The sequence below is a fragment of the Terrapene carolina genome, unplaced genomic scaffold, assembly GCF_002925995.2.
Source record: "Terrapene carolina triunguis isolate 2854851 unplaced genomic scaffold, T_m_triunguis-2.0 Scaffold62, whole genome shotgun sequence".
NCBI classification, from domain to species: Eukaryota; Metazoa; Chordata; order Testudines; family Emydidae; genus Terrapene; species Terrapene triunguis.
The window spans coordinates 36659286-36671830 of record NW_020664413.1 but is presented as its reverse complement, the minus strand read 5'-3'; the positions used below and the strand labels follow the sequence as shown (position 1 = coordinate 36671830).

General features: G+C 39.8%; 1 protein-coding gene across 1 annotated transcript in view; it reads right to left on the bottom strand.

Annotated features, from left to right (window-relative positions):
- MYO3B (myosin IIIB) overlaps window positions 1–12545 on the bottom strand; it is a 245837-nt gene that overhangs the window by 149514 nt on the left and 83778 nt on the right. Inside the window, exon 8 of the mRNA XM_026647772.1 lies at window positions 10759–10914. Coding sequence (XP_026503557.1) covers window positions 10759–10914 — 156 coding nt within the window. The remainder of the gene's footprint in view (window positions 1–10758; window positions 10915–12545) is intronic.

Sequence of the window (12545 nt, the reverse complement as noted above, 5' to 3'; positions counted from 1 at the left end):
CAGAGTATTTATGTCAGAAAGTCTTTACAGACACTCCATGTGTACGGGAGCTCTGCTCATTTACTCCTGAACCATGCACCCATATTCTGTTACGGATACCCTTTCCTGATTTTGAGTCCACCTCCCTTCCAGTTTTCCTCAGTTCATTACTATGTGGGGCTTGAATCTATCAAAACAAACGCTATTCCTGTCCCGCATTCAGCACCAGGTTACTGTCTGTAGAAATATACTCAGTCCCTTCCCCAGCATCTCACATTCATTATGTAAGGCCAGGTTCAGTAACAAGAATTTGATACTGTCCTCTACATTTTCTGAAAAATGCTCCTTTCCTAGGGACATCTAAATCTTGATGGGTACGAGATTATTCTGGCTTCCAAAATGGGCTGCAAATTCGTTTCCATTTGCTAAAATGTGATGATATATTTTGGCTCCAGGATAGAGAGAGAACTGGAAAATATAGCCTTGCTGGAACACTGGTAACTGAAACCCAGGATTCTGGTTTGTTGATTCTGCTTTCTGGGGGGAGGGATAGCTCAGTGGTTTGAGCATTGGCCTGCTAAACCCAGGGGTGTGAGTTCAATTCTTGAGGGGGCCACTTAGGGATCTGGGGCAAAATCAGTACTTGGTCCTGCTAGTGAAGGCAGGGGGCTGGACTTGATGACCTTTCAAGGTCCCTTCCAGCTCTAGGAGATAGGATATCTCCATTAATTTATAATTTATTTTACTTTTCCTTATACATGAGATACAATATTTTAAAATGAAAACATTCTGTAAATAGTGTTATGGTAAATGTATGTGGATATTATTATTTAACATATATATTGCAATAGCATCTAGGAAACAAACAAACAGCCCTATTGTGCTGGATGCTGTACAAACATATAGTAAATGACAGTGCCTGCCCCAAAGAGCTTATTTGTTGGAGTTGGAGGAGATGGGGAAATAAAATTAATGGCCAGAACTCATTTCCATGCAGTGGTGACACCTGATTTTGGGCTAAGGGTTTACCAAGTGAGAATAGAAGGGACAGGTCAGACACAAGACCAGAGTACTAAAGGAAGGACAGAGGGTGAAATCCTGATTCCATTTAAGTCAATGACAAAACTTGCAGGATTTCATCTAGAGAAACCAGGTCAGATCCTTGGCCCACAGTGGCACGAAGTAGTCGGAAACCTGCAATATCAATGGTGATTCTCCCATTGTTGGGCGAATCTCTCACTGGCATAGACACAATCACAGCATGCGTGACTAAAATGCAACTGCTCTCCAGTGATCTGTCTGCCAGGGTGGCCCCTTGGGCTGTGGACAGCTGAAGAGTTTTGGTCAGCCCAGAAGCAGCTCTATTTAAGTCATGGGGCTTGCGTGGCATCCATCCACCCTAGGACCAGAAAAGTTAAAAAGGTGACTTAGAGCCACTTTTCCTCTCCCTTTAGCTGCACTAACCATAATTTGGCCACAACTACTGGTTTAGCCCTTTATGTAAATAAATTCAAAGTAATGAATTAAACTGAGGTCATTTGAGATAATGTGGCCCAGAGTTCTAGAATTTAGCTTTTGCATTTCTTCCTAATAATCTTTTTACAATTTTTTCTTTTAAATACAAATTTATGTAATGGATAGAATTCTGCCAGCGTGATTCTGATTCCATTTTCACCAGTATAAATCAAGAGTAATTCTATTGAAGTTAATTGAGCTAGACCAGTGTAAAACTGGTGAGTGAAATCACACTGGGGCCATATGGATGTTCAGCTGAGACTGTGAATTCCTTTCACAGCTCATTTACTAATAATGAAAAAGTGGAGGAGGATTTTATCCAAGAGAAGCAGGTAGGTCTTTTGCTGCCTGTCACAGCCATGGTTCTAAAGATATGTTTACACAGCAAAAGCTGTGCACAGGCTCATCTACGCCCAAGCTAGCTTGAATCCAGCTAGTACAGGAAACAATAGCAGGAAAGACAGCACAGCGTGGGCTCCAGCACAGGTAATGCAAGCCTGGCATGGATCCTGGGTATGAACTTGGCTTGCTCGCCTGCTCTGAAGCCCACACTGTGCTGTCTGTGATGTTATTACCCACACTAGTTGGATTCAAGTTAGTTCAGGTAGGCTAGCCCATGCTCAGCTTCTTCTGTGCAGACACACCCTAGAGTTACTTCCCATTTTTAAACAAGGAAATTTACAGTGTGATAAACACCATGGAGACTATCAGCTTTGAGGTGAGCAAAATAATTTCACAGGAAACTGAAGATAAAGGCTGCAGGAACCATAATGGAAGAAAAGGACACAGTAGCCTGATTTCTGCTTCCTTGCATCTAGATAAACCCCACTAACCAGAGTGTTGGATGCCACATAAAGAAGAGGTGGTCTTAGAGATAACATGGATCTGTTCCATTAAGGGTTTTATAGCTCAGTATACATTTGAAATGGATCTGACAGCACACAAGGTTCCAGTGCAGGATGGGAAGCATGGGCCTAATAGATGGTCTTTGGTTTATACCACTTAGAAGTATGATTTGCCAGTTGCAGCTTCTTCATTAATTTCTTGCTTAGGTCTAGATAGCATGGGTTGCAATTGTCTAGCCTGGATGTGACAAATGCATGAACTAGTGAGGCTAGGAATTTATCCAAGATAAACAGACTGAGTCTTATTAGCTGGAGATGGAGGGAGCAGCTAACAGTAACTGACTGTGGTAAGCTGCCACCCCAATACACCTCCTTGTGGCCAGATGTGACTCAGTCCCCCCACGTCGTTTGGCCTTCTCTGATTGTAGTAGTATCTCGGCCTTCCAGACAGCCCACTTTGCAGATTCCTGCTTCTTCTGGGGCCACAGAGTCTTTTACCAAAGGACAACAAAAAGGTAAAAGAAACCAAACCTTCAGCCCAGCTGTGCTCAGCTAACCACCTCTTCCTCCCAAGCACACCTCACTCACTACAGTTTGCCCCCATGCCTTGTCTCAGGAGTGGGGACACAGTCCAGAGGCTGACACACACCACCTCCCCCAGAGTTCAGGTAGACTACAGCTCCTCAGGGCCCCTATCTCCAGTCAGGCTTCCAGCTCACCCCTAGAGTAGCCTGTCTGCTCTGCTCTGCTTCACCCTTCTCAGCCTTCTTCCAGGTTATTTCCCAGAGGGAGGGGATTTCCCACCTCCTCTCCTCTGGGACACATCTCTCCAAGTGGACTCATCCAGCTTATTATTGAGGGCGGGAAAAACCCAAACCCAGCTCTCCCCCAGCTGGACTTTATCTCTAATTAGGCCTGGCCCATCCTCCAGGTGAACCCAGGCTGGCTAATTGGCCTCTCAAGCCCATATTAACCCTTTCATGACATATGTGGGGTACACACCCTATCGCACTGATGTTATTTGATTTTCCAGGGTCAGTGATGTGTCCACCATGACCTTAAGACTAAGCACTATCTTGACTGACAGAGGTCATATGTCTTTTACTGTAGGTGAAGTGATGGTTTTTGCCACCTCCTCAGAGCGTTCACATCTTTCAACTAAGCATCATTTTGAGTTTTCCTGGTTTCAGTTTGCACTGTTCTTCTTCTTAATTTCGTACTTCACTGTAAATTGTGGAATAACAACTTGAGATAGAAATGCTGCAGAGTTGTAGAGATTGTAAGTCAGTTCTCCTAGGGTTTCTAGCCTGTAGCCCTGCCATTTGTGTTGTGATCTCACAAAATAAGCAAGGCTAATCTTAGATGCTCTCAGGATTTAGACAAGACACCTGCAAGGAACACATGGATGCTGAGTCAATAATGAACCAATGCATGATAGTGGGCAGCACTGTGATGCTGAAATCTTTCAACTCAGAGATAAAAGTGGAATCTCCTGATCACTTGTAGTCAGTAGTCACTAACGAATCAATGGCTCTTTTCACAGGAAAAGTCTTGGTAAATTCCCAGTTCTAGATAATTGCAGTCTGCCTCCTTAGTTTCCCTTAAGATTTAATGGGAAAATATATTATTTTCTGCTCTTTCTTCTAGACTGTTTTGTAGTGCTGCTATGCACTCTCAAAAAAAGTTTCCATATTTCCACACCCAAACAGTTGTTAGGTAGATGATTTTATATAAAGACTAACATTTTATTATACATTATATATACGTGTACACATTAAAGAGTCAGAGAGAGCACACACACCTGGTAGTGTGGCAAAAAGCTTTTATCAGCATGCCCTCGGGAATTCCAATTTATTTACAAAAGGTAAAGCTATTGTACAAGTGACTTCTGCAGATCAGCACAAATGGATGCCAATAAAACTTTTATATAACACTGCACCATCATGTGTTCTGTGTGTGTTATATACTTTACTGAAAACTATTTTTAAATGCTTTAGAGACTTTTAAAACTTTTCATTGGTACTCTTTTTTTCATATCCCTCTGTTGCAAAGCCAGGTCCCTTAGTATCAAGAGTTCAACTGTACAGACCTCTGAGGAAGAAGAAAATTATAACTAACATACGTTTGATACCTTTAAAAATTAACGTAATTAGTTTTTCTATCAATAATAATCTTATGATTATCAGCACAAGTCTAATATCTCAATGGCTTCCAGAGCTGGAAGTAAATGCCCATTGAGAAGCTATGGATCTCCCAATTCCCAAAGTATACAGAGGCAAATTTTAGGGATGGCCAGATGTAAGCTATTAGACCTTACTCAGACTGGAAGCTCTTTTGGGGAGGAGCTGTTTTTTGCTATATGTCCAAACAGTACCTAGCAAGCCTGTGCCCGATTCCCAATTAGCAGCTCTAGGTGCCACTGCAATTCAAAATTAAAATTTGTTACTGGGCTAGGGCTGTATATTGTCCATCCTGAATCTCAGCTCAGTGTCGTTTTGGGTAGAAATGGCACATTTAAGGGGTGGGGAGTATAAGGAAACTGGTCTCTGTCAGGTTGTTTTATAGAAATGATGGCCTTGTGACAATGTTTAAGGCTTTGGAATATTAGTCCCAGGCTGATGGATTATGGGGTGGACTGCAGGTAAGGCAATCAAAGGTGCATGATTTATAACAAGGTTCCATGATTAATCACATGACTGTCACTTCCTAATAAATGTGTGTGTGTCTGTACATACATGCATGCATACGTCCCTTTCCATCACAGGGGTATTACAAAGAGTAATTTATTATTATTCATATTTTAGTAGTGCCCTAAGAGCCCCAGTCATTGACCAGGGCTCCATCATGTTAGGTGCTGTACAAACACAGAACAAAAAGATGCCCCAAAGAATTAGAGTCTTTAAAGAGTTTTGAGATCCCCAAATAGACCATATTTAAATATACAATGTATTATTAGTCTGTGTCACACAGGGGGAGCCCAAACCAAAACCCACATTCCAAAGTAACTCCCATTATAAGACCCTATTGTCAGTTGCTTATATCTTTGTGAAATTTTAACCATTTGGGCTGAAATTTTCCATGCCAGGTATCTTCCTCAGCCTGAATTTCTTTGGAAAATTCCAGCCAACTGTTTCTGAGAACAAGGCTAATGAAGAATACATTGTTTTGCAATATTAAAAAATTCTTGAGACCTTTTCTTTGAAATGCTCTAGCTCCTCTATGAGTTGGAGCAGGAACTTGAAATTTGCCAGCAGAGCAGCCTGTGTTTCCGGGACATGCCTTTTGCCATCCCCATGAAAATCCACCCACATTTTGCCAAGTTATAAACCTTTGAATATGCGCAGTTCACAGGTGCTCAGTAGAGAGTTCTTTGATTTTAACAACTAAAATCTGACTTTGCAGTTTTAATTATGTTTTTAATGTAGTTTGTGTGTATAATATGAATAGTAGTGTTGGGAAAATGTGACTTATGCAGAGGAAAAAATGATTTCTATACTGTGTTGAAGTATAATGAGGAGGCCGGTGGCACCTTAAAAACTAAGATTTATTTGGGCATAAGCTTTCGTGGGTAAAAAACCATTTCTTCAGATGCATGGAGTGAAAATTACAGATACAAGCATAAATATACTGGCACATGAAGAGAAAGGAGTTGAAGGTGTTGAAGTATTTTTTTCACAATACTCAGCAGAAGTGGTACTTCATTTAATAAGAAACTGATAAACACAGAATCATAGTAATGTTAGGCTGGAAGAGACCTCAAGAGGTCATCTAGTCAATCCCCTCACCCTGCCCCCCCAGCTGAGGCAGAACCAACTATATGTAGCTAGACCATCCCTGACAGATGTTTGTCTAACCTGTTATTAAAAACCTCCAGTGATGGGGATTCCACAATCTACCATTGAAGTCTATTCCAGAACTTAACTACCTTTATAGTTGGAAAGTTTTCCCCAATATCTTCCCTAAATCTCCTTTGCTGCAGATTAAGCCGATTACATACTAAGCAGTCTGTGGATTCAAGGTTTCTGAAAATTTCCACTTGTTATTTCCTGTATCTAAGGCCTAAATTGTGCTTCTACAGTCTGCCCTGTGTAATGGTGGCACTGCCGCAGTAATAGCACAAGGAAGGAATTGTGCCCCAAGACAGTTAAGGTTCCTTCCCACCTTTCCTGTGTTTTTTGGGGAGGTGGATAGTAATCTGCTACTGGTCTTGATCAGCTGCTGTCATACCTTGGACTCTGGATGCTACTTATAGAAACATAGGATTGAAAGGAACCTCGAGAGGTCATCTAGTCCAGTCCCCTGCACTCATGGCAGGACTAAATATTATCTAGACTATCCCTGACAGGTGTTCGTCTAACCTGCTCTTAAAAATCTCCAATGATGGAGATTCCACAACCTCCCTAGGCAATTTATTTCAGTGCTTAACCACCCTGACAGGAAGTTTTTCCTAATGTCCAACCTAAACCTCCCTTGCTGCAATTTAAGCCCATTGTTTCTTGTCCTATCCTCAGAGGTTAAAAAGAACAATTTTTCTCCTCTTCCTTGTAACAACCTTTTATGCACTTGAAAAAACTGTTATGTTCCCCCTCCGTCTTCTCTTCTCCAGACTAAACAAACCCAATTTTTTCAGTCTTCCCTCATAGGTCATGTTTTCTAGACCTTTAATCATATTTGTTGCTCTTCTCTGGACTTTCTCCAATTTGTCCACATCTTCCCTAAAATGTGGCACCCAGAACTGGACACAATACTCCAGTTGAGGCCTAATCAGCACAGCATAGAGCGGAAGAATTACTTCTCATGTCTTGCTTACAACACTCCTGCTAACACATCCCAGAATGATGTTCGCCTTTTTTGCAACAGCATTACACTATTGATTCATATCTAGCTTATGGTCCACTATGACCACAGATCCCTTTCCCCAGTACTCCTTCCTAGGCAGTCATTTCCTATTTTGTATGTGTGCAACTGATTGTTCCTTTCTAGGTGGAGTCCTTTGCATTTGTCATTATTAAATTTCATCCTATTTACTTCAGACCATTTCTCCAGTTTGTCCAGATCATTTTGAATTATAATCCTATCGTCCAAAGCACTTGCAACCCGTCCCAGCTTGGTATCATCCGCAAACTTTATAAGCGTATTCTCTATGCCATTATCTAAATCATTGATTAAGATATTGAACATAACCAGACCCAGAACCGATCCCTACAGGACCCCACTCGTTATGCCTTTCCAGCATGACTGTGAACCACTGATAACTACTCTCCGGAAATGGTTTTCCCATCAATTATGCACCCACCTTTTAGTAGCTCCATCTAGGTTGCATTTCCCTAGTTTGTTTATGAGAAAGTCATGAGAGACAGTAAAAGCTTTAATAAAGTCAAGATTTACCACGTCTACCACTTCCCTGCTATCCACAAGGCTTGTTCTCCTGTCAAAGAAAGCTATCAGGTCGGTTTGACAAGGGTTTGTTTTGCTGTTACTTATCACCTTATTATCTTCTAGATGTTTGCAAACTGATTGCTTATTTATTTGCTCCATTATCTTTCCGGGTACAGAAGTTAAGCTGACTGGTCTATAATTCCCCAGGTTATCCTTATTTCCCTTCTTATAGATTAGTACAATATTTGCCCTTTTCCAGTCTTCTGGAATCTCTCCCATCTTCCATGACTTTTCAAAGATAATTGCTAATGGCTCAGGTATCTCCTCAGTCAGCTCCTTGAGTATTCTAGGATGCATTTGATTTCATCAGGTCCTGGTGACTTGAAGACATCTAACTTGTCTAAAGCAACAAAGAGTCCTGTGGCACCTTAAAGACTAACAGATGTATTGGAGCATAAGCTTCCGTGGGTGAATGACGAAGTGGGCATTCACCCACGAAAGCTTATGCGCCAATACATCTGTTAGTCTTTAAGGTGCCACAGGACTTTTTGTTGCTTTTTACAGATCCAGACTAACACGGCTACCCCTCTGATATTTAACTTGTCTAAGTAATTTTTAACTTGTTCTTTCTCTATTTTAGCCTCTGATCCTACCTCATTTTCACTGGCATTCACTATGTTAGACGTCCAATCACTACCAACCTTCTTGGTGAAAACTGAAACAAAGAAGTAATTAAGCACTTATGCCATTTTCTGTTATTGTTCCCCCCCACACACACCCCATTGAGCAATGAGCCTACCTTGTCCTTGGTCTTCCTCTTCTAATGTATTTATACAATGTTTTCTTGTTACCCTTTATGTCTCTAGCTAGTTTGATCTCGTTTTGTGCCTTGGCCTTTCTAATTCTGTCCCTACATACTTGTGTTATTTGTTTATATTCATCCTTTGTAATTTGACCTAGTTTCCACTTTTTGTAGGACTCTTTTTTGATTTTTAAATCATTGGGTAAGCCCGGGTGATCTCTTGCCATACTTCCTATCTTTCCTACACAGTGGGATAGTTTGCTCTTGTGCCTTAATAATATCTCTTTGAAAAACTGCCAACTGTCTTCAATTGTTTTTCCCCTTAGACTTGATTCCCAATGGATCTTACCTACCAACTCCCTGTGCTTGCTAAACTCTGCCTTCTTGAAATCCATTGTCTTTATTTTGCTGTTCTCCCTCCTACCATTCCTTAGAATCATGAACTCTTCCATTTCATGATCACTTTCACCCAAGCTGCCTTCCACTTTCAAATTCTCAACCAGTTCCTCCCTATTTGTCAAAATCAAATCTAGAACAGCCTCTCCCCTAGTAGCTTTCTCCACCTTCTGAAATCAAAAATTGTCTCCAATACATTCCAAGAACTTGTTGGATAATCTGTGCCCTGCTGTGTTATTTTCCCAACAGATGTCTAAGTAGTTGAAGTCCCACATCACCACCAAGTCCTGTGCTTTGGATGATTTTGTTAATTGTTTAAAAAAAGCCTCATCCGCCTCTTCTTCCTGGTTCGGTTACTTGACTAATCATAATGGAGAAGAACTGATTTAACATGGAGCAGAGTACCTGTGACAGTAGCAGGACAGGCAAAGAGTTAGATTATGCTGGACAAACATGAGCTCACAGGCGCAATCCCTCCCCCAGCTCCCAGGCCTACAGGGGGAACTCACATGCTGCATCATACTTTTGGGTGATTGCAGCCTGCACCCCACAGCACTCCCAGCTAGCTCTGTGCAGTGGCATGGAGAAAGGGCCATGGCCCTGACTCTTCCTCATTCCCTCTGTAGAGACTGATGCTCTTGGGGTGCAAGAAGGAAGCAGTCTTTGAGCTCTTCCAAGCATCGGCGGACACTGGTGAGTCTAGATCTTCTGCATGGTGCATAACTGGGGTGGGGAAGGCTCCTTGTGCCTTCTCCCCACCACCCCATATTCATGTTCTACCCAGAGGCAGTTTGGTCCAGAGGCGAGATAAAACAGAAACTGTTCTGGTCTGAGCCTGGGCTAGATGAGGGATTAATATTTCCTCAGCAGAAAAATAGGGAAGACACATTCACCTTGAAACCTCTAGCTATTCCAGTATTTTAACTTGTACATGTACATTTAGGCTTTTCCTTTTTAATCAGCAGATTCTTACAGAATATAAGTATATACATTTGTATGAGTCATGAATCATGACATTTAATTTTCTTCATCAACATTAGTAGGTATTTGTTTATAATAATGGACCAGAGCTTATCTAGTACTAGACAAATTTTATATTACAAAATGATTGCTGAGCATAGGAAGGTGTGTTCATTTGCATTTAAATTCACTTTCAAAACAGTGAAATCCTGCCACCTTCTGGACAGTAACCAAACCAAGAAACATTTCTTATAGTCAGCCTTAAAGGATGCTGGAAAAAAGTACCCTCTACTAATGATGAGCATTCATTGCTTTTTTAACCACATTTTTAAAATTAAGTGTTAGGCTGTATAAAAATAATAGTTGTTATTAATCCAAAGGAAAACAATCATATTAAGTATTAAAGGGCCTCCCCCATCACTAGTAATAGCTAACCAAGCTGCAAACAACTTTAAAATGTTCAATTCTTAATCTTTCCTGATAGTCACTTTACTGCTCATGTTTATAGTTTCAGGTCTGCTACGAAAACATAACAGAATTTCAATCCACTCAGTGTAAACAGCTTATTAACTGATCAATAAAAATCCCTATATTAGCAGTATTAGTGATAAATCCATTAAATGAATATTTATAAAAACAAAGTCAAATGGGAGAGAGAAAGATAGTGTGGTATTCATGTTATCGTTGAACAAAATAAGTTATAAAGGCATGAGTGGGAAGCTTGTTTCTCCATTCATATGGTATGCAGCACTTAATACAAATAAAACGGCTAATGCATGTAGGTGATCATCTGAAGTAATAAATGTCTGAAAATTAAACATTTTAAATTGTGTTTCCAGGGCTAGTCAGGGGAAGGCTGCAGAATAATACAATGCACAGTACCTTATTTTGGCTACAAAGCCTAACTGTTCTTGTGCTTGGATGAGATCAGCCAACTGTTTTTGCAGAGACATATCCTTACCATGGGCTTGTCTAATAAATGGATGCTCTAAAAGGTGGGTGACTGAAGGACGCTTTTCAAAATCCTTAATAAGACACCTGCGGAAATAGAGCAATAGCATTATACATACAGCACATGCTATTTGATAACAAAATCATTGAATTTGACTTGAACATTAAACTGTTGGCTTATTGTCTGGCAGTTCTGTCACAGAGACCAGATTGCTTTTTCTACTTATTGGTGTTATTAATTATATGAGGGGACCCTATTCACTTTTCATTTACAGTGGTGTAAATCTGGAATAACATTACTTAACTCAGTGGAGTTACTTAACACTTATAACAGTGGTGTAACAGAGCAGAATTTGGGCCAGTAAACATATGTCAAATCTTTTTTAAAAAGAGTAAACAGCATAAAGTACAGGTTTGCAGCATTACTACAGTCTTGTTTGTAGTATCCATTCAAAGTAGTTTTCATCTGAGAACAAAGAGTAAAGTCCTGTAGTCATTAATTTCCTACATATTATCCAATGGGAATTCTGACTGAGTGAGGACTGCAGGATTTAGCCCAATAAAATAAATGAGTAAGTGAACACTGGTCAGAACAATTTGATGCCAAGTTTTTAATTAACTAATAACTTTTTCAATGGCTCTCACATACTATGGTGATGGGTATTAGTATAAGAACCTTGATAGGTAAATTAGCAAACCTACTTAATATAGATCAGACTAAACACAAATGACTCAGACTTAAATGCTAACCATGATCGGCAAGTTCAATCACTGGCAGGGTCAGGTGATCTTGTAATGAGCAAACAGACAGAGCTTATTAAATTAACATGGACTTTAACTAATAAATATCATAGAGTACTGTCAAAGATCTAAAATCTAGGAAGCCATGATAAGAAGTATAATTCCGTGCCAGTAGAGTAAAGCTGGAATAATATGCTCCAAATAGAGAAATGCATTTAAACTATCAGACTTTTTTCAAAAGTGTCCTTTAATTTCTTTTTGTATTAGTTTGTTCAATTTTATTTAGTTCAGTAATTATACTGTGATTGTAACATTACGATCATTTGAGAATCAGCAAAAGAAAAACTATATTACAGTATATATGGCAATCCTAGCATATATCTATCATTTCAGGGAACTCCTACTGGACTCCAATCCAAGATGAGATTGTCTGAATAGATGCTTTAAAATTAAAATGTTTTTACACTTCATATTTACCGATGTTTCATGAAGCAATTACATCAAATATACATTAAAGAAGTCTTTCCTTTACATGAGAAAATTTGACAAGCAGAGGATGCCATTTTACACAAAAAGTGCAATGAAACTTTCATAGCTTTTATAGCACTCAATACTCTACCAATAGCAAATCTGCAGATTTTAAATTATATCTAAAACATTATACATTTTAGTTTATTACAAAATGACAAAATGCACTAGCAAATTATTAAAGCTCAGCCTCACCTTGAATATTTTCTAGAACATTAAAGCCTGGTTCCCAGAATAATCCTGCAACATCTGTCTTTCAAAATAACTTTAATAATTGTGGTTCATCAGGACCATTTTCACAGCCCTTCTTGTTGACCATCATCTAGTCCAGAAAATACCGTCTGTAAAATGTTCTGTCAATTTTATAATTGGTCAGGGGAGTTTTGCTATCTGTTAGAACTGGAGCTTCCTGATAGAAAAACTAAACCAACAGAACCTACATTATCTCC